The sequence below is a fragment of the Diplodia corticola genome (genome assembly GCF_001883845.1).
Source record: "Diplodia corticola strain CBS 112549 chromosome Unknown scaffold20, whole genome shotgun sequence".
Lineage (NCBI taxonomy): Eukaryota > Fungi > Ascomycota > Dothideomycetes > Botryosphaeriales > Botryosphaeriaceae > Diplodia > Diplodia corticola.
This window is the reverse complement of record NW_017971499.1, coordinates 323,781-348,023: the sequence shown is the minus strand read 5'-3', so window position 1 is coordinate 348,023 and position 24,243 is coordinate 323,781. Positions and strand designations below refer to the sequence as shown.

The 24,243-nt window shown below is 58.2% G+C and overlaps 8 protein-coding genes across 8 annotated transcripts; 3 read left to right on the top strand and 5 right to left on the bottom strand.

Annotated features, from left to right (window-relative positions):
• Nucleotides 1-197: 197 nt before the first annotated feature.
• BKCO1_20000112 (gtpase activating protein) lies at nt 198-5,043 on the top strand (the record flags this gene model as incomplete). The annotated part of the gene is made up of 2 exons (XM_020272145.1): nt 198-3,129; nt 3,185-5,043. 2 exons carry the CDS (start codon nt 198-200, stop codon nt 5,041-5,043), a joined length of 4,791 nt encoding a protein of 1,596 aa, XP_020131152.1.
• A 2,572-nt stretch (nt 5,044-7,615) lies between these two features.
• BKCO1_20000111 (uncharacterized protein) lies at nt 7,616-8,479 on the bottom strand (the record flags this gene model as incomplete). The annotated part of the gene is made up of 1 exon (XM_020272144.1): nt 7,616-8,479. One exon carries the CDS (start codon nt 8,477-8,479, stop codon nt 7,616-7,618), a length of 864 nt encoding a protein of 287 aa, XP_020131151.1.
• Nucleotides 8,480-12,575: 4,096 nt separating this feature from the next.
• BKCO1_20000110 (vacuolar-sorting protein snf7) lies at nt 12,576-13,535 on the bottom strand (the record flags this gene model as incomplete). Its single annotated transcript, XM_020272143.1, has 4 exons — nt 12,576-12,658; nt 12,717-12,922; nt 13,018-13,222; nt 13,352-13,535. 4 exons carry the CDS (start codon nt 13,533-13,535, stop codon nt 12,576-12,578), a joined length of 678 nt encoding a protein of 225 aa, XP_020131150.1.
• A 491-nt stretch (nt 13,536-14,026) lies between these two features.
• On the top strand, nt 14,027-14,561 carry BKCO1_20000109 (telomere length regulation ten1; the record flags this gene model as incomplete). The annotated part of the gene is made up of 2 exons (XM_020272141.1): nt 14,027-14,112; nt 14,168-14,561. 2 exons carry the CDS (start codon nt 14,027-14,029, stop codon nt 14,559-14,561), a joined length of 480 nt encoding a protein of 159 aa, XP_020131071.1.
• Nucleotides 14,562-15,186: 625 nt separating this feature from the next.
• On the bottom strand, nt 15,187-17,279 carry BKCO1_20000108 (mitochondrial import receptor subunit tom-70; the record flags this gene model as incomplete). The annotated part of the gene is made up of 5 exons (XM_020272140.1): nt 15,187-15,431; nt 15,487-15,960; nt 16,013-16,784; nt 16,832-16,917; nt 16,967-17,279. The coding sequence occupies 5 exons, from the start codon at nt 17,277-17,279 to the stop codon at nt 15,187-15,189; spliced, it is 1,890 nt and encodes a 629-aa protein (XP_020131072.1).
• A 548-nt stretch (nt 17,280-17,827) lies between these two features.
• On the top strand, nt 17,828-18,995 carry BKCO1_20000107 (aminodeoxychorismate lyase; the record flags this gene model as incomplete). The annotated part of the gene is made up of 2 exons (XM_020272139.1): nt 17,828-18,109; nt 18,180-18,995. 2 exons carry the CDS (start codon nt 17,828-17,830, stop codon nt 18,993-18,995), a joined length of 1,098 nt encoding a protein of 365 aa, XP_020131068.1.
• An 823-nt stretch (nt 18,996-19,818) lies between these two features.
• Nucleotides 19,819-20,912, bottom strand: BKCO1_20000106 (alcohol dehydrogenase; the record flags this gene model as incomplete). Its single annotated transcript, XM_020272138.1, has 2 exons — nt 19,819-20,120; nt 20,207-20,912. 2 exons carry the CDS (start codon nt 20,910-20,912, stop codon nt 19,819-19,821), a joined length of 1,008 nt encoding a protein of 335 aa, XP_020131115.1.
• A 2,080-nt stretch (nt 20,913-22,992) lies between these two features.
• BKCO1_20000105 (uncharacterized protein) lies at nt 22,993-23,487 on the bottom strand (the record flags this gene model as incomplete). The annotated part of the gene is made up of 1 exon (XM_020272137.1): nt 22,993-23,487. One exon carries the CDS (start codon nt 23,485-23,487, stop codon nt 22,993-22,995), a length of 495 nt encoding a protein of 164 aa, XP_020131069.1.
• Nucleotides 23,488-24,243: the final 756 nt, after the last annotated feature.

The following is a 24,243-nucleotide window of genomic DNA, read 5'->3' as shown; positions in this document are numbered from 1 at the left end:
GCCTCGCACAGCCGAGTCTGCTCGCCAGTCACGCATACACAACCACACGTTACACGCGGCGGGCGCCAGTGGCAGACGTCTGCAGTCTCAAGGCGGCCGGAGTGCTCTCTGCCGACGAGCGCCGTTTGCCTGACACCGGCCTACTACCACAAGCACCACCCGCACGGCCGTCGACTAGTCTAGCATCGTCTAGCATCATGGACACCGCCCGGCCCTCGCGCCGCAAGAAGACGGCGACTTCTGTCCCGGAAGACGCACCCTACGCACAGGATGAATCCCAGTTCGCTCCCTTGCCCAGCGCATCCTTCTCGCAATCTTCCTCCACCATCCGTCCGGTTACCCCCGAGTCGAACCCAGACATCGACCAGTCCTTCACCCAGGCCCCCGACGACCAACCGGCCGCCGACTTCAGCACCGCGACCTCTCCCGCGACCTCCCCCAAGACCCTGGCCCGCGACGGCTCCCAGCACATGCACCGCGGCTTGGTCAACCGGACCGCGGCGACGGCGAACGATGGAGAGTACGCCATGAGGAGCTCCCGCGAGCCGTCCAGCCGCCCGCGCACCCGGACCATGGAGGAACGAACGTCGAGAGACCGCTCGCCCGCTTCGCTGTTCCAGAAGAACCGTCACCGCATCGGTTCAGTCCACTCGACCGGTCCAGTCCCCTTTCAAGGACTCGACGACACCGTCACTTCCATCGGCCACCCATCCACCATCTCGCCCCCGCCCGTTTCCTCTTCGCGGAACAACTCTGGCTCGCGGGCACGTCTCATGAAGCAGCCGCCGCGCCCGACCTCTCCGTTGCCCCATTCGCACTCGGCCCAACCGGATTCGTGGGTGTCGCCCGTCCCCGCCTCTGACGCAAAGAAGATACTGAAACTCATGCGGTCGACTTGTGGGCGGATGAAGGGCATGCTGGCTTTCAGAAGGGGAGACGCAAGCCCTTGGGCGTTGTCGTATTGTTACATCAACGAAGAGTCCGGCAGTTTGGTGTATGAGCCCAAGAACGACAACTCCTACCATCGGACCCTGATCCCGGATCTGCGTGGCTGTCGGGTCAAGACCGCGTATGACGCTGAATCCTACACCGCCTATATCGATGTCAACCTACACAATTCCAACCTGGAGGTTCACCTGCGCCCTCCGACCCAGGAGGAATACGATTCATGGTTTGCCGCTCTCATGTGCTGGCAACCCATCCGCCCCAAGGGAATCCAGAATAAAATGGCAAAGCCTCAGCAACCACTCTCGAGCGCAAGCGGCAGGCCACCGCTCGACAGCCGAAGGCACTCGGAGATCTCTCTCTTGAAGGAGGCGCCGATAATAAAAGTTGGAAAGATGATTTTTTGGGATACAAATGTATCATACGGCAATGCCGGTAATCCCAAGTCTGCCCAACCCGCGGCAGCTGGGTCGGCTCGGCCTGCTGCAGCGACTCGCATGCAGAGCTTCGGTGCTCGCAGGTGGCGACGTGTTTCCTGCACACTGCGCGAGAACGGTGAGCTGAAGCTGTACTCGGACACTGACGTCACGCTCGTGTCGGTGGTGCAGCTGTCGCAACTCTCGCGGTGTGCGGTTCAGCGGCTGGATCCGACCGTTCTGGACAGCGATTTTTGCATTGCTATTTATCCTCAGTACACCTCCACCTCCACCTCCCTCTCCCTTCTCAGACCGATTTTCCTGTCCTTGGATTCGCGGGTACAATACGAGGTCTGGCTTGTCCTTCTGCGTGCATTTACGATACCCCAGTTATACGGCCCGAAACAGCCTTCGATCAGTCTTCCAGAAGATTTGCAGTCGCCAGGGTCGCAATCGTCACAGCTGGCCCAAGCGCAAAGCGCCCTAGACATGTTCCGCATGGAACGTTCTCTCAACGTTCGCATCATCGAGGCTCGGCTAAGCCCACCCTTGAGCCCCAAGTTTGGCGAGGGCCGCGCCATTCACCACGGGCCACGACCTTCATCGGGGAACAAAGAACTTCAAGGCGGCTATTATGTCGAAGCCCTCTTGGATGGCGAGACTCGGGCAAGGACCATGATCAAAGACGCTTCCGATCCGTTCTGGCGGGAAGAGTTCGACTTTCAGGATTTGCCAGCGGCCATGTCAACAGCCAGCCTGCTGCTGAAAAAGAGACCGACAACGCCGCCAAGCAATGGAGCAAAGGCTCAGATCTATGCCAAGGACCTGGCAAGGGAAGCCTTTGCTGGTAACGACAGTTCCGGAGGCTACGCAGGCATCTCTTTCGATCAGACCTGTGGAAAGGTCGACGTCTATCTTGATGATCTTGAGTCTGGTCAAGAGGTGGAAAAGTGGTGGCCCATGATCAACATGTACGGGAATTCCGTGGGCGAGCTGCTCGTTCGCGTCAAGGCAGAGGAAGGCGTGATTCTGATGGCGCGGGATTATCAGCCAATGTCAGAGCTGTTACATCGCTTCTCCAACGGATTGACCCTTCAGATCGCAACGATGATACCACAGGAGCTCAAGAGGTTGAGCGAATGCCTCCTCAACATTTTCCAGGTCTCTGGCCAAGCCGGCGAATGGATCATGGCCCTTGTCGAGGAAGAGATCGATGGCACAGCAAAGGAGACGTCAGTCAGCCGGCTTCGTTTCAGTCGTCGCCTCGGTTCAGGCGACGCTGGTGACTTGACCTACTCCAACGCCGGCGATCGCGAATTGGTCGTCCGCGATCTGGGCAACAATGCTAAACTCGAGGCGAATTTGCTGTTCCGCGGCAACACATTGTTGACCAAGGCTCTCGACTTCCACATGAAGCGTCTTGGCAAAGAGTACCTCGAAGAAACACTTGGAGAAAAGTTGCAGGAGATCGCAGACCGCGATCCCGAGTGTGAAGTCGACCCGAACCGCATTGGCGATCCGCACGAGGTGCAGCGTAACTGGAAGAGGCTCATTGGGCTGACCGAAGAGATGTGGGATGCCATTGCTTCGAGCGTTCACAGATGCCCTGCGGAGTTGCGTTTGATCTTCAGGCACATCAGAGCATGCGCAGAGGACCGCTATGGAGACTTCCTGAGGACGGTTACGTATAGTTCCGTCAGCGGCTTCATATTCTTGCGATTCTTTTGCCCAGCTGTTCTGAACCCCAAGCTTTTCGGTTTGCTGAAAGGTACGTTTGGCTGGTCCATGCCGTGACCAGATAGGATGCAGCTAACATTCAATAGATCACCCTAAGATGCGCGCTCGGCGCACTTTGACTCTGATTGCGAAGTCGCTTCAGGGTCTCGCCAACATGTCAACCTTTGGCGCCAAAGAACAGTGGATGGAGCCCATGAACTCGTTCCTGAACGGACACCGCCACGAATTCAAGAATTTCATTGACGATATCTGCTCGATTTCGCCGAACACCTCGTCCGTTTCGCCGATCCCTCCCTCGTACAGCACGCCGCTCGCAATCTTGCAGCGTTTGCCACCCACCAGCAGGGAAGGTTTCCCAAGCCTGCCGTACCTCATTGACCACGCTCGGAACTTTGCCGAATTGGTAACTTTGTGGCTTGACAACACGGGAGAGCTTGCTGAGAACCTAGCGCAAGAGGAGGGTGATCTGGCGAAGTTCCACAACATCTGTGTCGCCCTCAATGCGCGAACACGTGACTGTCTCGAACGGGCCGAACGCGCAGAAAGACCAAGCAGCACCCTCAGTGTCAAGTGGGAAGAATTGGTGGAACAGCTGGAGCATACCTCGATCTCTCCGGCGTCCGAGTACCCTCCACCGGTACCCACAGAATCTCCGCCACTCGGTTTCGAACTGGGCAGTCTGAGGCGGAAGCACAGAGACACGGAGACGAGTACCGGATCGGGCACTTCGGCGCCGTCTTCCGCCATTCCTTCAGCCCCCATGTCGCCAACGTCTACAATCGGAACTCTACCGATCCAAGGCGGGCCGATGTCCCCCATGTCGCCCTGCTTGCCGATCCAAGGGGCGACTGGCAATGTGACCTGGCAACGTGACCCGTGGGAATTTGCCGGGCGCGAACGCGATCTGCAACGCGTCTCAGATACACCGACCACTTCGACAACCGCTGGAACGCTCGGCAGTAACCGCAGTCTCTCGCAGAGGGCCACACAGAATCGGATAGCGGCGTCATCTCCTGCCCGTTCAGCAGCATCGACAAATAATACCCCACGTTCCTCGAGCCGGTATGCGCCTAGCTGCGAAGGTGGTAACGCAAGCCAGTCCGGAAGCGTAAAAGGCAGCATTGAGGAGACGAGTGACGAGGAGGATGTCGAAGATGACGGGGAGAGCAGCATGGGCGGTGACATTGGCAGCCATGGAAGACACACGCCCCCGGGGTCGTCTCACGGAGGATTTGAGGAACGCATGGGCGTTAGCGAGCAGTTGCTCTCTCACCATAGTGTTGGTCCTGGCAGTTACCAGGGCCCTGGACCTCAGCCCCAGTCTGACTGGCCTCGGCCGATGAACGGACCAGGGGGCATGGCAGGCAGTAACTTCACCATGCCAAACAGTGTCTACCCCGCGAACCCACACGCGTACACGCCATCACGCGGACCATCTCAGCAGACTTCTTACTCGACCCTCGCACAGGCAACTGGCATCCAAAGCATGGAAGGCAGTGTGTACGGTGACGCCGGTCACTCGACACCGACGGCCATCTCAACGTACCATGCGGGTCCCATCGTCCCGACGCAGCATTCCCCTGGCGGAATGTACGACGAAGACGGCTCGGAAAGCGAGACTACCGCCTTGCCGCAAGTGAACGCCAGGGGAGATCGGAACTACAGCGATGTGCTCGAGCACTTGAGCAGAAGCGAAAGAGAAAGCAGAGGCCTGCGCAGTCTTGTCTTCAAGAAAAGAAGCAAGGAGGGCAAGGATCGTTCCGAAAAGGAGCGGGAAAGAGAGGAGAAGCGCGAGCGACGAAAGATGGAGAGGCACGCCGAGAAGGAGCGGGACAAGCTTGAGCGGGAGAGAGAGAAGGAGAGAGGGAGAGAAAGAGGTGGCACGCAGAGAGGCCGGGAGAGAATGGGGGACTTGAGCAGCGAGCTGCGAGCTGACGACGAATGACTCTCGCCAGCGCTGTCCCCGTATTTCATGTCTTTTGTCCTGCATCGCGACGCGTTTGATTAATTCTTCGCGAATCCTGGGAGGCGCCGATTTCTTGCATCCTTTTTGCTTTTTTTCAATTGAAGAATGTTTGGAAAAAGGGTGGCATGGTGCTTTTTGGGATGAAAAATGTTCTGTCATTGTTGGGAGAGGGGTCATCATTTCTTGCATTTTTTTCTTGGACCCTTTCACGAACCCTGTCGTTGTCATTCTTCACATCACTTGCATAGAGATTCCCCAAAGAGGTGGACCGAGGTGTCAAGGGAGGGGGGGGATTTTGATTCTTTTATTTTTCCTTGGTGGACGAAAGCAAAGACGCGCGTTGGGGGAGCGGGATGGCCTGTGGATGATGAAAGCAGCATTTACTGGGTGTCTTGTGTGTTTATGTGGTTTTATCTTGTTTTGTTGTTTCTTGTTGCTACTTTGCTGCTCCTACATAGCGGACCCTACTGCACTACCTTTTAGTTGATGATGTCTACGATAGGATAGGAAGGAGGCTTTTTAACGTAACCTACCACCGCTAGTACCTACACCAGACACGATATTCTTTACTTGGGGCGGTCTTCCACATCTCTCTTCTTCCCTTGTCCACTCGCCCCTTCTCGTTATTCCCAAAATCTCTCTTACGAGGCATGCCCTAGAGCACTCCGCCATGTTCTCCCCAGATGCTCGAGTCCATTATTTGGATTGGACTCGAAGGCGCTCTTATGCATTTACTGGCGCACGATACCTCTTTTTCTACCAAACACGCACGAAGGCTGAAGATATACCCCCCTGGGAAAGGGAGCAAAGTCTCGTCTCTCGGCGAAACTGACCTACTTCTTCCACAGAAGACGAAGGAGAGACACTGTTCACCCTCATCGCCCTTTTCTCTGCATAAAGCATCCCCTCTCTCCTTCTCCGTCCTGATGATAGCAGCTCGAAAAATATCCTCCCTCACTCGTCAGAAGCACAGTCAACCACCTTCGTCCACTGATTGTTCCTTCTCTCCCTCCCCTCCCCTTCCCTCCTTTCCTTTCACGTTTTCTTCCCGCTCTCCCATCGCCGTCCGTCCCCTCTCTTTCATCCAAGCAATCGTTACGAAAAAGGACAATTTTGCCCCGACTCTTCCCTTGATTTCCTTTCCCCCTCCCCCCTCTCACTTCTTCCTTCCTTCCTTCCTTCCTTCCTTCCCTTCTTTCTTCCAACAAATCCTCGCGCTTACTCTACTGTTTCCCATCCAACCCAACATCAACACGGGTTCTTTTCTTCCCTACTTTCTCCCCCAGCTCGTCGGTGGTGTGGGAAGCGGTCGTTTTCTGAGGGCCGGGGCGGGGCGGGGGAGAGGGGTTTGGATGGATGGACGTAGCAATACACGCTGCTGCTGCTGCTGCTGCTGCTGCTGCTACCACCACCACCATTCGCCGGCCGCTCGTCAACGCGAAAGGGATGGGAAGCACGGATCGGAAGTATATGTATAGACGAATGAGTGATGGGAGGAGCCTCTCTCTGTTTTTTTTTTTGTTTTTTCTTCTTCTTTAGGAGGGGGTGTGGGACAAACAGACTTTGGAAGAGTGGGATGGGGATGGCCCGATGTCGAGGTAGAAGGGAACCAGGCGGCACGACGAAGGGTTGTCTCTTTGTATTTTCGTGGATGATGATGAGACGAGGGATATGGGAGAGTAGTGTGACGAGGAGATGTGGAAAGGAAGGAAAAAGGGAAAAAAGAAAATAAAAAGAAGAGGCGATGGGAGTATGGATGTCTTTTGTTGTTCCTAGTCTCCCGGGTAGGGATGGATGGTTTGGTGCCATCGCCCTCAGGGAAAACGGGGAGGAGAAAGGAAGAGAAGGAAAGGAAGGAATGTTGGTCTGTTAAAGCTTCTGTTAGGCGGATGGACATCTTTTGATAGACCGACGTTGTATGTACGTAAAATGTGTGTAAGATGATGATGATGATGACGGTATACAACTCAAGGCTGTGATGTAAGCATATCAGATGGGCTCGTTTCTCTGTAAATGGCGCCGTTGGATTGCCGAAGATGTGTGCTATACTCAACGCTATTCCGAGGCCGAGGCAGCTGTAGGCTTTTGGGTACGAACATGGCTGGTTCCTTATGGCGAGGAAGTCATGAATTATTGGATTGGAGACTCTCGACGACGTCTTTGAAAGTTTGTTTACAGAAAAGAAGGGGATATCGAGCAGCTGAAGAAAGAAATAAAAAGTCCCTGTCCGAAAGTAGGGCAATGTCGTACATGCTCTCCTGCGATGAGCCATGGACGAACAGAAGGACGAAGAAAGAAGAAAAGGGGAGGGAGAAGAAAGAACAATCATCCCTCCCATTCCGTTTGCGCAGCGAGCGACCCAACTCTTCAAGCTCTTCCCTCCATCCGAAGGGAGAAAAACACATCGACACGAAAAGCCCACGAAAGACACACGGACGGAAGAGAGAGTAAATGGCCCCCGCGTATTAGAACCCCCGGCCTCTCTCAGGCCATCCCTACTTACCCTATTGTCCCCCTTCTCATTCTCTTTATTTTCCATCCCTCCTCCTCATCACGGTCCATAAAACCAATATTCTGCCGCATACTTGACCTCAATCTCCTGCCCAGCCAGCCCCTCGCACGTGTCAGGCTGCATGCCGCCGGCGGTGATGACGCGATACACGGCGGCGATGCCGTCGTCCGTCGTCGACGACTTGGTCAAGTAGAGCCAAGGCACGGCGCCTTCTCCATTGAGCCCGGGGCAGGCGTCGCGCGGCGCGTCCAGGCTGCCTTCCTTTTTCCCCTGGAAGACGATGCTGGCGGCCTCGTCTGGGTACATGGCGGCGGACGGCAGCAGGTCCCAGGTCGGGGTGAGGGTGGAGGAGAAGAAGTGCTCGCCGAAGGCGGTAGAGGGGAGGGTGTTGGCGGCCGTGTCGCCCGAGGCCGAAGGGATCCAGGGCATCTGCGCGATCACGGCGTCCCACCACGACTCGCCCTCGTTGGACGAGAGGGCGCCGTACATGGCCAGCGCGAGTGGCGGCAGCGCATTCTCGAAGAGGTGGCCCAGCGGCGAGGCGAGGAAGGGCCCGATGTCCCAGAGCGAGGCGAGAGCGCCGGCCGAGGAGGGCGACGTGACGGCGACGGCGTCGGCGGAGTCGCTGCTGCAGGTGTAGTTCTGGGTGCCTACGCCCAGCGCCACGTGCTTGAGCTTGTAGCCGGTGGGTATCGTGGGTAGCGGCGTGGCGGCGCCTGCTACGGTGGGGAGGGTGAGGCACGAGAGGTCGGGCGTGTCGCCGCGGCGGTCATGGGCATTGTGTTGAGAGCGTGTTTGCTTGTCCTGTTGAGTTGGCGAGGAGATGGGGGTGGCGGCAGTGAGGTGGGCTGCGGTCAGGAGGAGGGTGAAAAGGATGGAGGTCATGGTCTTTGGGGTCAGCATCTTGGAATGGGCCTTTCGTCTTCCTGGTTTGTGCGCTGTGTTTCCTCGCGTTTCTGTCCGTTTGCCGATGCCGTTCGACGGTTGAATGTCGCTCTTTCCTTGGCCTTTCCTGTCCTTGGCGCAACAAAGAGCTTCGGGAAGAAGCGCGACGAGCGAGTAGAGAGGAAGTCGACGGCGGTCCCACGACGGTAAAGGGGGGAGGGCAGGGCAAGGCTCTTTTTCTTCAATGGCCAGGGGCAAGAAAATTTAAGCGCCGTCCCCAGATTGATGTTGCACGAGGAACTTCGGGCCAATATGTGAGACGAGGGTCGAGTAATACGGGCGGCAAACGAAAAGGGAAAGCAGCGAAGACGGAAATTTGTGGGGACCGGAAGCCAGCCCACCGTTTGCTCGGCCAATCGAGGAGCGGCCTGTGTATAGATGTGGATGGATGGAGAGAGGTGTGGGTGCACGACAGGAAACCCCAGTGTGATTGAATCGGGTCAGCGATGCAGCAAGCAAGCAGTCAGCGTCGGATGATTTTATAAAGAGGCTGACAGGTGAAGGAAGTGGACTGCGAGCCATGGCTGCAGGACGCCGCAAGTGCTCTTTGCTTTTGGGTGCAGCGGGAAGCTTGTCCAGCATGCACCCGGGCCGCAGCCACCACCCATGCCGCAGCTCTTTTTTCCCTCCCGTGCCACCCCTGCTTCACGCGGCTAGCGACAGGCCTTTGGGCTAGGCCAATTGCGGCAGCCGGCCAACGGCGCTTTCGGTACAAGGTGCCAGTGACAGAGGCGATGGTGGCGGGAGCACTTAGCTTGGACAAGCTTTGGTTTGTGCTACTGTGCCACCAACCCGCATGACTTCACCACAGAAGGATGCCACGACAACACTGCGGCGTAGCGGGGCGAGCAGACACATGGCTGAGAGAAGTTGGCTGCAGGTTGGAGGCGTGGGCGAGATGGCGTGTGGAGGCTCGAGATGGGGTCGCCGGGATGGCAGGACTTCTCGAACCCAGGCGGCGCTTCCGGGCCAGTATTCGGGCAGGGATCATGACAAGCGCCGCCTGCGAGATGTTGGGTGGCTGCGGCACGCTTGGACCAACAGGTCGCCGGGGGCCCTTGTCGGACGCGGTATTGGAAGAAGGCGGGCGTCGTCAGTAGGCGATATGGCGGCGGCTAGCCAGGACGTGCATGCTCGCCGGTCAGAGGCGAAGGCGGCGGCGAAAGCAGGCTGGCGAGTCTGCGGCTGCACAGGGCAGACAGGCTGACAGGCAGACAGAAAGACAGAAAGACAGGTAGGCGGGCAGACAGTCCGAGAATTGGGGAGGCAGGGCGGCCACCAAGTGTTGCGCAACTCGGAAGGCGCTGAGCGCTTAGGCTGTGCGAGGGCGGATGGCGGCTGCCGGCTGCCGGTGGAAAAAGTGGTTGACAGAAGGCGCGCACGGCATTCGGCACGAGGCAGCAGGCGTCAGCTAGGCTTGCCGTCAGGAACACTGCAACCCTCACATGCTCGTTTCATGGCCGTCGAACTACTGCAGCATGCTCTACCGCGCTGTCCGCCTCGGGCAGCAACCGGATCCGTCGAAAAACTAGCGAGTGGGTCGCGGACGCGGCCGCCATCAGGCCGCGCTCCGCAGACAAAGTGGGAACAAGGCCGTGTGAGGGTTGCATGGTACTGGGGATGGGCGTGAGGGTTGAGGAGTCGTCGGTGGTGGCTTGCCGCTACTGCTGCTGCATCCAGGCTAGCTTGGAGCGCCCCGCGGCTAATTGCGCTCTTTCGAGCCCTGTCCAGCTGGAGTAAAATCACTCAATGCAGCTCGCTTGCTTAACTTAGGTACACCGTAAATTAGCCCCAATTTTGTTCGACCAGGCCGTGGTCGACGCCGCTCAGCGCTTCTGCACCTGCCCCATCCTCGAGAGCAGAGCGGCTAACGAAGAGACGGTGTGTGCGGCCTCTGAGCATCTATCTGGATCCACGATCCGATTACTCATATAAGTATCGCTGTTTCTCTAAGCGCAGCGTCTCGGATCGGTTTGACCTGCCGTTTGAACGAGCCGCAGATCTTCAAACCACCTCACAAAAAAAAAAAAAGACTGACCCACGTGGTTCTTCTTGGTCAAACCGGTGCGCGTGTAGCGTTGATGAATGAGAGAACAGGTCACATTTGAAATGTCGGTTCCTTTCCGCAACAGCGGCCGTGCAGAAGTTGGAACGCTTCTCCGCTTACCCAGCCTGCCATGAGAGCTGCCACTGTACGATATGGGAAGCTGCAGATCTCCTGCATTACACGCGTCTTTGTCTCCAGAAGCACCTCGTGTTTGAGAAGTGGTCATGATGCCATGAGGGGGCCTGTATCCGTGGTGACCTTGCGTTCGTCGTTGCCGATACTATGCGCGGTTAGTAGTGGCGTGAAGCAGTGGATGAGAATCGGATCGGAGCTGCCGTATGGGCCTTTACGTACGGTCGAAGGATCTGCGTGTACTGGTGGCCTCTCCCTCTTCCTCAAGCTCCCACGTAAAGGTGAGCGCGCTCAACGAAAAGGAAAATTCAAAACTTGATTGAATTCGCATCAGCCCGAGGCAGTGCAATACGGGCGACACTGTGGTCAATGACGGTAGGCGGAGCCCAGAGGCCATCGACCCGTTGCCAAAAACTGGTTTAATCAATAGAAGTGCCCCCGTAGGGGCGTTCTAGAGACTAAACTAAAAAGAACAGAAACTACACTTGATCTAAGCCAAAAGGCAAAGAGAGCTGAAGAAGAAAAGAAGAGGTGCTGGGTTGAGCGAGGACGAGCTTATAAAGGTCTGGGGACGAAAGGACTGAAAACGCGCATGGGGGCCGGTGCATGCAGGGTCTCCGGGAAGCGAGTGGCGAGGCAGGCGTTGTGGGTGCTCGGACGCCATGTGATGGCGAAGTGTACCTTGTTTGGCAGTTAGGGTGCTCGTGGAAGGGTCCATATCAGGCGCGTGAGTTTGCGACCCTGCCGCATCTGCTGGTGGCCGCGCGTTTGCGGAAGCGGCCGCAGCCTCAGCTGATTGCCCAGCACCCCGTATGCAAGTCCGATGATTGCCACTGGTCACCAGGGTACCACATGTGACAGTCAGAGGGACGGAGGAGGGAGGAGCTCGGGTGGCTGCACCTACCTCAACACCAACCTCAGGGTCAGCTGGGCCCTTGCAGATGCACTCCACGGAAGGAACCCGCACTTTCTGGCATCAGTTGACCACCATACACCCCTCGATATGTATGAAAAGGGAGGTAGCTGAATGTCAAACTCGACTCTGGACAAGGTCTTGGAGTAGGGATATCCGTCCAGAACAAACACTGCATTTCTGTTCTCAAAATCCAGACGTACTTCTTTCAGGGACTAGCGAAGGCGGTAAACTTGAAGCAAAACACCGTGCTGAACCACTATCATCATTGCTGCTTTGAACACTTTAGCATTACAAAAGAACGATGGCACTGCGCATGTCCTAGTACTGCTGAGTTATCTTCTTGTGTAATGCTGTAGAGAAGATTCAGTGATGTCAAAGGATGAGGGGATATTGCTAGGAGCGCAATGCGTTGGAGAGACGCCCGAGTGGCCCATGAAGATGTATTGACCCATTGCGGCGTATCCAGTGGTTCCGTTTGCCTGCCTGATATCGCCGAGAATTCGGGACGGGGGTCATAAGAGAAAGCGAAGTCATGGAAATGGGAGAGGAAAAGGTCTCCATGATGGTTGGTATTCGAAAAGAAAAAAGAAAAGATGTCATCTATAAGCCCCCAGTATCCATCACTCACGCAAAAAGCAAAAAAGTTACATGCCGCACACGTACATGCACTTGCATACTGCACATGCACCACCCTTGCTACATCCCATTGATTTGCATCGAGAAGTATGTCTGACTCCCACTCTGAGAGAACATGGAGGAGAATGGAACGAGTTGAAGGGACGAAAACCGCATGTACCCAAACTCCGGTGACCGAGCAGTGTGAACGCGATGCAAGGAAAAGCCGATCGGCTTGAACAGGCCAAGCGGGGGGGATAGATGTGAAGGGGCATGATACTGCCTCTGCAAAGGGGGGCGGGCACAGAGCAGGCCCATGAGTCCTGACTCGAGATAGCCCGGCATTACATGGCCATCTCGGCTTGAAGCTTCCGCAACTCCTCTTCGTCGTCTTCCTCCTCGGCACGGGCCGGCTTCCTGCCGGGAACTGGACGTCAGGTGTCAGCTAACCGATATGCACGCGCAGCTTGGTTCCATCCACTTACGTTCTCCCGTAGGACCCGTCGGTAATCTCGAGACCTTGTCCGTGACCGGGACTTGACCCGTCTCCAGCATCTTGTTGTCCAGCTCCTCCTGCTGCAGCTCGGCGAGCTCGTCGTCCAGCTCGTCCTCGTCGAGCGTCTGGCCCATGGGCTGGGCAATGGCCTCGGAAATCTCCTCGCCGATGGCGTGCTGCTCCCGTAGCTCCTCCCTGTTGGAACGGGCCATGTCAGTGATCCTGCGCTCTGCATAACGGAGAGCCATTTGACGTCACGGGCGGTGGCGGCTTGGGGCGATGAGACGTACATGGTCTGGTCCACCTTGTCGATGGTAAGGCTACCGTGGATCTGCTTCATGGCGGAACCGGCATTTCTCATGGCATCGAGAGTCTCCTTGTTGATATTCGCAGTCTCGATCGAGTAGATCTCGCGCTCCAGGGTCATTATTTGGCTCTGGGTCTGCTCGAGCGAGTGCTCGAACTGCTTCTTGCGCCTCAGCGCGGACTTGGCGGCTGCAATCCGGGAACATGGCCGTCAGCATCTCATCCAAAGCTACACGAGGGCAGGGCGGAGCAGTGGGTTGCGGTGGTGATGGCAAGGTCCCAACAACATGGCGAGAGGGCTTAGCGGCTGCGCCTTACCGGTCTTATTCGCGCTGACGTTCTTGCGCGCGATAGCGTCCTGCTCATCCATCTGGTGCTGCAGGTGCTTCTCCCGCTTGGACAGCATCTCCAGCTGGCCGCGCAGCTGCAAGATGGCGTTCTTGGGCGCATCCTTCTTTTTCGCCGCTCCACCGCCGAACCAACCCAGCCCCCAGCCAGACATGGTCGAGGATTTCTAGTAGGGAAAGTGCAGCTGAGGTTGTGTGGCCGTCTGTCTGTATCGGCGACGAGGTGTGGACCGATCTGCACGCGGGCGGCGGGGCGCTCTGCGCAGCGGAAGAACGTTGGTGGACGGTGGGCGCCGGCGGGCGCTGCGGGCGGGGATCAGGCGTGGAAGGCAGAAAGCGAGGAGCGGCGCGGTTAAGGAGCACGCGAATAGCCTGCTGCCTGGCGTCGTCTGTCGGGTCGGGGAGGGCGAAATGTGGAAGCCTGGTCGGAGAGTGCACGTCCGAGGTGCGGGCGGGTGATGGGGAGGTGAAGCACAAGGAAGCCCGATGATGCAGCGCCCGCGGCGAGCACGTGCCCTCGCGAGCCTCAATCTGGTCCTCCAACCAAGGTCCCACCTCCCACGCCCCGCGAATCCACCGTCCGTTCCGCCCGCGCAACGCCACTGCACGCTCCCTGGCCGCGACATGCGACTGGGCTCCTGGCGCCATGAACGGTCCGCCGCCTAGTCGGCTGGTCTTTCTCTCCGACCTCAAGCGCATGGACGTCGGCGACAAGGCGCGCTTCTTGGGCTGGTGAGCCTCGTGCCCCTCACACCTGATACCAGGCCTTCTGACGAGCAGCTTGCAGCGTTGACGGCTACGACGCCCGCACTGGCACCTTGACCCTCAAGCATGCCTATCCCGCGAAACCGTCCGTCGTTGCGCGTGTCAACATCGACCATGTACTCGAATCCGTGAAGTGCAACGACTTGGAAATCGGTGCATGGTTGAACATCATTGGTTATGTTCAATCGCCACCGCAGACCGCCAGCCTCTCGTCGACTGTACCCCGGGCCTCTCGCTCGAATCCGCCGCCCCCCAAAAGGCGTGCTAAGAAGGCGCAGAGGGAGAAGCTGGCGGACGGCGTCTATGTGCAGGCCATCATGCTCTGGGCTGCTGGGGATATTAAACTCGAGGACTACGAAGAAGCTGTAAAGGCTCGTAAGGAAGCCGATGCAGAACTTGCTGCCCTGAGCTGGTAAAATCCAAATCTCCCTGGCGCGCTTCTACACGGACTCTTTTTTTTGCTGGGTGAATCGGCTCCATGACAATGTTAGGCGGACATAGTTCGAAGCATGCCTGCCGTTGAAACAGCTGCAACATCAGTCTTCCATCGCGGTTTACATCCGCGTTCGTCATAGCTGTCAAATGTCCCGTTGCTCCCTACCTACGCCAAATTAGGAGTTACAGAGGAACACACTAGTAATCCGAGCTCCAGCTTCCCAGGCATCTTGCGTGAACACCACTTCCTAGATTCATTGCTCTTTTCAATGCACAGATACACACCCATGAAACGACGGGATATCAAGCCTCGGACCTTCTAAAGCAGCACTTCGAAAGACTGAAGGAATATTGGAGAAGCTGCTCCTGACTCGTCCGTACTCACCATATAACCATAGGAAAAGGACCCCACACCGCACTGACCCGCTTAAAAGTGTCGCTTCCTCTGCCGAACAGGCACGGAGAGCGAAGAGAGAAAGGCTGGATGATAAGTACAAGAGAGAAGAGTGTTATTTCGAGGCGCACAGAGCTCAAAAAAGGGATTTTGGAAGAAGGACAAGGAGATTACAGGTGTGACTATGATTTTATTTCATCCGTACGGCAAGCTTAGCGAGCCATCGCAGGCATGCCAGCCCCCATCGCACCAAGACGGCTAGCGAGCTGCGGGTACTTTTCTTGAACCTCGAGCTGCGTTCTCGTCGCCTCAGCATACGAAAGCGCGTTGACAATCTCGCCCTCGGTTCTCGAAAGCTCGGCGGCCCGCTCGAAAAACTTGAGCGCCTCGGGAACCTTGCCCTGCTGGAGGAGAAGCTGGGCCATGGTTGCAACGGCAATATCGCATTCGGGGTCGACTGCAGGCTGGGTCAGATACAAAACTCGAATGGCCATGGCTCACGCGGTACTCACTAATGAGAGCCTTCTTGCAAAGCTCCTCGGCGTCCCCAAAGTCCTGCTTCCACTGGAACAAGGCCAGGGCCTTGTTGATCAAGGGCAGAACGTTCATGCCCAGCGGCTTGGCCGCCTTCTCCATCTCGACAGCAGTGTCGAACTTCTCGATGGCTTCCTGGAACTTCTGCTGGTCGAGCAGGAGCTCGCCGTAGTAGTTGTACACATCGGGAACCTTTTCGAAGTTCTTCATGCAGCGACGGAAAGTAGCCATGGAAGAGGCGATGCTTCCCATCTTGTACTGGGTAACGCCGAGCTGGATGTGCGAGAAAATGAAGTCCTTGTCGAGATCAATCGACTTCTGGTAGTCCTTTGCCGCCGAGGCGAACTCTCCCAGGATGAAGTGAAGCTGAGCACGGTGGTAGTATATGTCGGGGTCTTCGGGGTTCTGGCCCATGGCCTGTTCGAAGTCGGCTTGGGCGGCATCCTTCTCGCCTACCATCAGTTAGCTTGCGCTCAATGCATGCTTTTTGTTTCATCCACTCACCCTGCTCGAGGTGCATGCTCGCCCTCTTGATAAAGCTTTGGGTCAGCGAGGGGTCAAGCTCAACGCTCTTGGTCAGGTCTGTCAAAGCGTCCTTGTTGTCACCCTTGAGGTACTTGAAAGTTCCACGCATGTTGTACGCGAAAGCCTCGTGCTCGCCCAAATCACCAAGCTCCAGCGCCCTGTCGAAAGCCTGGGCGGCCTCGGTGTAACCATCGGCAGTCTTGAGGTTGAGAGCAATCAAGCCCTTGCGCAGCTGGCCCTTGCCCGTCTCCTCGTCCAGATCAGCCTCGGGCTCCAGACCAGCGGGGGGCGGCTTGGGCCTGAAGCTCTGGAGGTAGTTGGAAACAAAGGTCGGGCTTGGAAGCTTCTTCTCCTTTCCGGCGAGAATGGCCTTGCCCTTAGCCTCAGCGACCTTCTTCAACAAACGCTCAACGCTCTGTGCGCTCATTTCGTTGCGGAATCCATCGATGATGCAGCTGGCCGTGTAGTCGAGGAGGGCCTCACTGAAGAGGTCGACCTGCTCGTAGGCGTTGGCGCGCCTGTTCAGAGCCTTCACGTACTCGTTGTCCAGATTGATCGCAGCGGTGGTGTCTTCGATGACCTTCTCCCAGTTCGACATGGCGTTCCAGCAGGCGGCGCGGTTCGAGAAGAAAACGGGGTCTTGCTTGCAGAGGATGGCCTTGGTGTACAGGTCAATGGCGCGGTTGTAGTCTTTCGAGCCATAGGCCTTGTTGCCGGCGGCCTTGAGCTTCGCGGCGAAGTCTTTGCGCTCCTGGGCCGGCGTTAGATTCAATTGCGTGTAGAAGGCGCGCAACTTACATCAGGGGTCAGACCCGAGGCAATGGCCTCGTCGACAAAGGGCAGATCGTCATCGCTCGCATCAGAGACGGAGGGCTTCTTCGTAGCTGCTGACGCGGTTAGCACATGAAGCTTCCGCAGTCAATGGGCGCATACCCGCAACCTCGGCCTCCTTCGCGGCAGTCTCGTCGGCGGCCTGCTTTGCGCGTTTCCTCTCCTTCTGCTTCCTGTTCTTCTTGGCCTTGGCCGATTCGGGCCTCTTGGAGTCGCCGGCGAAGTAGTAGACGGCACCGGCACCCGTCACCAACACGGTCACGCCGGCAATGGTGTAGACGACAGCCTTATGCTCGGCGGCCCAGGAGGATATCCGGTCCCATAGCGAGGCTGAGCCGGCACCTTGGGCAAGGTTGGAGTCGAGGGTGATGGGTTGCGCCGGGCGCGGGATGGGAAGCTCGGGATTGCTGGACATGGCGGGCTGTGCGGGCTGGCGATGGGCAGGTCGCAGCGTCTAGGGCACCTCGCGGCGGGCGGCGAGGCGGGGGATGCTGGAGGTGTGGATGGATAAGATTTGTGTGGACGGTGACGCGACCGGGTCGAGGATTGGAGCACTTTTCCTTGGAGCTCGCACCAGCCGGATCTTCGCTCAAGCCGTCATCGCGCCGTCTCCGTCGAACCACCGCCCACCCATTAACGCCGAAATACCCAGCCAAGCACCGTTTGACCGCACTTGCATCGGCACACCTCCCCTGCCCGCCGCCAGCTGTGCAGCCATTAACCGCCCCCGCAAGCCCCTCCGACCTCGACTTCCCCTCTCGGCATCGCTCACGTGACTGCGGATCCCCCTCCACTGTACAAAGCGTTGGCCGTTGCTGTGACATACCTTGATTTGGCATCTCCGCTGTCTTTCTCGTTGGGGCGCCGGAGTCCTGGGCTGAGCTCTGTTTTCGAGCAGACACGGTCGGTCGCTATCGCATCTGGAGCTCCACATTACTCATTGCTCGTAAAAAAAACAGCAGAATGCCAGCCCAGCCGGCTTCCTTCTCTCTATTCACATCTCTCCGCCATGATCCGGCTCTTCGCTCCAGCCCCGAGAACAGCTCGGATATCGTGAGCTTCTCGCCTTCCAGTCCCTTCTACATGCTACGCTACCACCGGGACCGCATGCTCGAAGCGGCACAGCACTTCGAATGGACCGAGGTCGCAAAGAAGCTCGCCGACGGCAAAAACCTCGAGTCTCTGTTGAACCAGGAAGTCGAATCATGGAGGAGCCAGAACGGTGACGCCGAATCCCCACTGAAGGTATACCCTTCTTCAGCCCGAACCCAACACACGACCTGGAGAGCGACAACAGTAACACCCAAACCCCCAGGTCCGCGTCCTCTTCAACCGCCCCGGCGACATGCAAACCGACATCGCCACCACCCCCGCCATCCCTCTCTCATCCCTCTACCCAGCCACCTTCACCACCCCTCCCCCGCCAGCCAGCAGCAGCAGTAGCAAGCCATTCACCCCCTCCCCCCGCACCGGTGGCGCCCTCCTAGACCCCACTCTCCCCCCCTCCTCCCCCAAACCACCACCACCACCATCACCGCCCGCCTGGACCCTCACCATCGACACCTCCCCCACCCCCACCTCCCCGCACACCCTCCTCAAAACCACCCACCGCGCCCACTACGACGCCGCCCGCGCGCGCTCCGCACCAGCCGTGCCCGGCGGCGGCGGCACCCTGCACGAAGTCCTCCTCTGGAACACGGTCGGCGAGATGACCGAGGGCAGCTTCACGAGCGCGTACTTTTACCGCGGCGGGCGGTGGGTCACGCCGCCGGTGGGGGTGCCGGACAACGTTTCTTTTTCTTCTTCTCCTTCGTCTTCTTCTCCTCCTCCTCCGTCAGATTCCCTCCCTCCCCCTCCCCTCGGCGACGAAGGCGAGCTCCGCTCGCCCTTCCCCGGCCGCTGGGGCCACAGCATCCGCAGCCCGAAGGCGGTGCCGGTCGGCGGTGCAGGAGGAGGTCAGAGGGGCACGACGAGGCGGTGGGCGTTGAAGCGGGGGTTGTGCATGGAGGAGCCGGTGGCGAGGGAGACGGTGGCGGTGGGCGAGTGGGTGTGGGTGAGCAATGGGGTCAGGGGGTTTGGGATGGGGAGGGTGGTCGAGACGGCGGCGGAGACGGCGAGGAAGGAGGGTTGAGTCGAGTGAGTGGTGGAGAGCGGCGGGGATGTGGAGGGGGGGACGTGCGTGGTTTCTTGGGTGGGAGGTTGGGGTTTGGACTGGCGGTCATGTGTTGTAGAGGGTCTGTCTGGACAGGTGATGTCCGTGGCTCCGGTGTAGCTTATAAAAAGGCGCCTTGTCACCGCGAGAGTCCTGGTCCGCATCGGCTCGTTTCTTCGCCAGCCTCCATTCCAGTGAGAATTAAGGTTCGCTAGAGGAAAGTGATGAGCGAAACAATGCGTCGAGAAAGGGTGTGACTGAGCATGTAGGCGCGCGGGCCAAAGTGCAAGGTTCAGAGATCCCTTGCGCTTCGTTTATATATACTGCTTGTGTACGGCGCCCGAGTCTGAGGGAAATAACGACGCACGGCAGCTGCAACCACCGCGCAGCAACAACCCTGAAGGGCAAGATGGAGCTTGGACCCGGGAACTTGCAGCCGATCGTTGCTATTCGAAAACTCCCTAGGTAGAGACGCTCAAAGACCAACAGCTCGCTGCGAGTTTTGATCAACACCGCAAGGTATACAACAAATGTCCGTCAGTAGTGAGATCTTCTCATGCGAGTATCATTAATTCTTGATTTATCATCTCAACTAAACCCTTTCAGTCCGGCATCCAGTCTACGATTCCCAAGTCTTTTGTGACGGCTCCCCCCGAAAGGAGGGGGGAGAAGAAAAACAAAACCCAACGCTATCTATGATCGTGAAGAAAGCAACAGTTACAGTCCCATCTCAGCTCCACAAGAGGATATCTTTTTTGCAAACAGAACGAAGAAGAAGACGAGATGGCAAAAAAAAAGCAGCCTACAGCCTCTCGGCGGGCACGAGGACGCCGCGGTACCTCATCTTGCCCGAGTCGAGCGTCTTCATCGCATCCTCGATGCCCTGGACGGTCATGGGGAACTTGTTGACGAGCGGCTTGATCTGGTGGCGGGCGGCGAACTCGAGCATGCGCTGGTGGGTGGCGCGGTTGGCGACGATGGAGCCCTGGATGCGCAGGCCCGCCTGCAGCAGCGGCATGTACGGCACGACGAGGTCGCCCGACTCGACCGACAGCGGGAAGATGATGGCGCCGGGGGCGAGCAGCGGCATGTACGTGGCCCAGTCTGTGGTTGGTGCAAAAACGGCGTCAGAAAGGAGGGGGCTTTGTTGGGGGTGGTGTATGCATAGGGTTTGCATGCCAGGAACTTACCGATGTGGGCGCTGGTGCAGACGAGAAGAGCGTCGAGCTGAGTGCCGATTTCGAGCTCCTTCTTGTCCTTGGTGGCGTAGAACTCGTGGGCGCCGAGCTTGATGGCCTCCTCCTTCTTGGAGTCGGTGCCGGAGAAGACGACGGTGTCGCAGCCGCGCTTGGCGGAGAACTGGATGGCGAGGTGGCCGAGGCCGCCGATGCCGAGGATGCCGACGCGGGCGGTGGGCGCGATGTTGTAGTCGTCGAAGCAGGTCCACACGGTGGCGCCGCCGCACTGGAGGGGCGCGGCGTCCTCGTCGGCGAGGTCCTTGGGGATGGAGAACAGGAAGGCCTCCCTCCAGACGGCACCGGTGGCGAACGAGCCCTGGTCGAGGTCGGCGAAGCCGTACATGGCACGCTCCGGGCAGTAGACGTCCTGGCCGGTCAAGCACTGCTTGCAGTGGCCACACTCGTCGTGCTGGTAGCCCCAGCCGACGCGGTCGCCGACCTTCAGGTTCCTGACCCTGGGGCCGACCTGCTCGACGATGCCAACACCCTCGTGGCCGAGAGCCATGTCGGCGTGGCGGTAGTGCAGGTCAGTGCCGCAAAGACCCGAGGCGGTGACCTTGACGTAGACCTGGTCATCGACGAGGTCGGGGCGGGTGGTCTGGGCCTCAGTGATGGCGCCAGTGGAGGTACCCTTGTAGACGGTGAAGGAGTGAGGCATGGTGAAGGAAGTTGAGGTTGGGGTATCAAAAAGACACTTGAAATCGAAGGGCTGAGGAGGTTTTTGGAGGAAGACTGAGCGGACTGGGGGGTCAACAGCAAGGGAGGGGCCTTGATTAAGTAGTTGCGGCGGCGACGAGAGGAGACAAAAGACAGTTATCGTCGAGAGCTATGACAAACGGACAAAAAATGTTTACTTTTCACCGCAGTGACGTCTGCAAGGACCCTAGATGTATCAAAACCCTAGATCGGGGCGGATAAGAGAAGGGCGATAGCGGGCCTGAGAAGAGCGGACCAACCAGGAGGCAGCCACGCAGCGTCCGCATCTCTCGGCCGGCGATAGATGTCCATGGAAAGCACATGCAGCAGCCAACGAGATGGGCGGGTGTGGCAGACTGCCGGGGCACGAAGCCGGGTAGGGAAAGATGTTCGTACTTGGAGCAAAATGACAAATGAACTATCGGGCCTGCTCATCGGAACTGGCCCGATCAAGGCAAAAAAGTGGCAGAAGCGGTGCTCTGGTGCTCTTTCCCTGGCGCTTTGGCAGAGCTCTGGGGCGCAAGTGGACCGCGCCTGCGACAGTCCGACGAGAAGGGCGCCGACACGATGGCGCAATAGGGGCCTTTCGTGGTCGGATGCAGGACGTGAGACTGCCGATTCTTCGGCATGTGGGCTCGTGGTGGGAGAAGTTTGGCGGGATCTCGGACTCGGAGTTTAGTTAGCGACGCGCGCTCCGTGCGGCCCGCTGGTGCAGATGAGTGAGATTTGCTGCGTGGCGGCGTGGCTGCCAGCTTGCATGCGGGACGAGAAAGGGGCCCCGAGGGAGAATGAGCGACTCCAGACAGCCGCGGCACAGCGGCCCCTCGGCAACGCGACGAGTAATCATTTCGGCCGACTTCCCCAGGAATCCATGACATCAGCGCCACGGCTTTAGAAGGCCGGACGAAAAATCTGCAGTGCTTGGCTCTGTGGCTGGACCCCTCTAGATCGACGTCAGTGTGTCTAAAATTTTCTACTGCACGGCTCGGCGCCATCCGAGCCTCGTCGTCTCTCCCGGCCGATCCTAGGCCCCGGCAACAACCGCGCGCTGCCTGTCCCCCGGCCTTCCGCATGACCTACCTTCTATTGCACATTCCACCCCTCGTCCGCCTCGGCCGACGACGAAGCCCATCGTGCACGGCTTTAGACACTCGCGTCTTTTTTTTTTTCACGCACCGTGTCTGGGCACACAATCCACATCCTGCTCCAAACGCACACCGTGGACGCGTGAGAGGCTGCCCGGAGAAGACACCGGGCCCGCTTTCGATCTTCACGCTACGTGTCGCCGTGTCCAGTTAATGCCGCGCAGCTGTGAAGTATTAATAGGAGCGCAAATCCCTTTGTATAAGAAACCGTCGCGCTGATCGGGAGCGAGAAAGTAGCGCTGCGTGTGAGAGATGGATGTCGAAGAAGTCGAAGAACGTGATGACAAAGCCAACTCGCTTAGAGCCAAGACAGAGCCAAGACAGAACAACAAGTCTGGTGGAAATCCACTCGGTAGCATTAATTGCCGAATGGCAACTCGGTACTTGAGAGCTAATTTGAAAACAAAATTTTGCTAGGGTTTACTAGCGCCCTCACCGGGGGTTGGGTATATCCGCCGCTGGTTGTTGTACGATGATGCGCGAAGGAAAAAGAACTAAAAGAAAAAAAAAAGAAAAACACATGCTAGTTGGAAAAGTAGTGGCCCTCTCCACGAGGAATTCCCAAACTCCTCGCCGGGTATATGATGATGATCGCCGAATCCCACCCAAATCAGTAATCGCTCAATAACTTTTTGTTTGTTTCCCTCCAGATGACACTGCTCCCTGTGATGCTACTAAAACGTATTCCTCGAAGTTGGTTGCCTCGATCCAGATGGAAGGATGGCGTGAATGGTTGAAAGATGCCACCGAAAGCCGAAGGCGCCGTCGAAATGCTCTGAAAGACGCGGGAATCAGGACCAGCCCGCTGGAGTCCATGACGGTCAATGGTTGTTGAATCGAGATATAAAGTTGCCGAAAAAAAAGGAGACAAGCCCAAGACTGGTTCGAGCTACGTGTTTACCGAGCCGACAGCGTGCGGTTGAGCCAGTTCCGGGCGCCCTCGTAGCTGCGGCGCGCCTTCATGTGCGGGGCCGACTTGACGCTGTCATCGCTGTCGTTGGAGAAGGTCGAGCTGGCAGAGCCCTTGCGGATGTTCTGCGGCTTGGCTTCGTTGATGAGGTTGCCCGAGCCGCCGCGGCCGACGTGGTAGACGGGCGAAGCCGTGTCCTGCAGCCGCTGCTGCTGGCGGAGCTCCTCGTCGAAGCTGAAGATGGCGCGCTCGCGGTGGACGTTGCCGGCGCCGCCGCGTCCGGTGAGGTACTGGCCGGACGACGGAGGCGCGGGCAGCTTGATGCGCGACGCAGGGCCCGTGGCTGAGGGGCCGGCCGTCACCTCCTTCGAGCTGATGCGCGTCACGTTGCCGGCGCCACCACGTCCCCAGTGGAAGGCGGTCGAGGCGGCCGGCACCGAGGGGTGCGGCTCGGTGATGCTGTAGTTGCGGCTGGTGGTCATGGCTGGAATTTTGAAAATTCGGTGGGGTGGTGGTGATGATGGTGGGGTGTGGTAGCTGCTGTCCGAAAGAGGCAATGGCAGAGAACACTGGAGCGCGGTTCTAGCGAGGCTTGGAGGGGAATCTGGATGCTTGGTGGTAACGGCCGCGGGCTGTCGGGGCGTCTTATACGGCGTGGGCCCCTTTCCGGGCGAAAAAATTGCATCAAATGGCGAAAGAATCAGGTCACGATGCCATGCGTCACAGCTCAGCAGCGCTTTGCAGCTTGGGGAACGAGCTTTGCAGCTTGGGGAAGCGGCCTCAGTTGTGAGAACGTGGGTTCGTCACGGGGCCGGTCTGGGATCCTTGGCGGGCGTCAAAATAAGACGCGCTTTGCAGTTAGCGGCATGGGCGCCAGGAGCAATTTTTGCGCACGCCTGGTCGCGGCTGCCCTCCGGCGCCCGGCCCCGTGTCTGGAAGTCTGGCTGCGCGCGTTTCCGTTATGTAACCTCTAGGCCGCCGTGTGGCGCGTGTGCCAGAGCCGCGTCGCTGACTGGATGCCCGCGCATGATGCGACCGCGCCAGGCAGTAAATATGGGGTAATGGCGTCGTAACAGAAACCATCCCGTGAATCGTGAGATCGCTTCCCGCCCGCGTGCGCTGCGCTCCAGGCCTGGCCTGCTGCACCCGCTGTGCCAGACGCGCCCTCCTGCGCCTGCTGCCCTCAGCGTCGGGGTAAGCTGCTGTGACCGCGCCCGCCCATGACGCCCGCCCCGGCC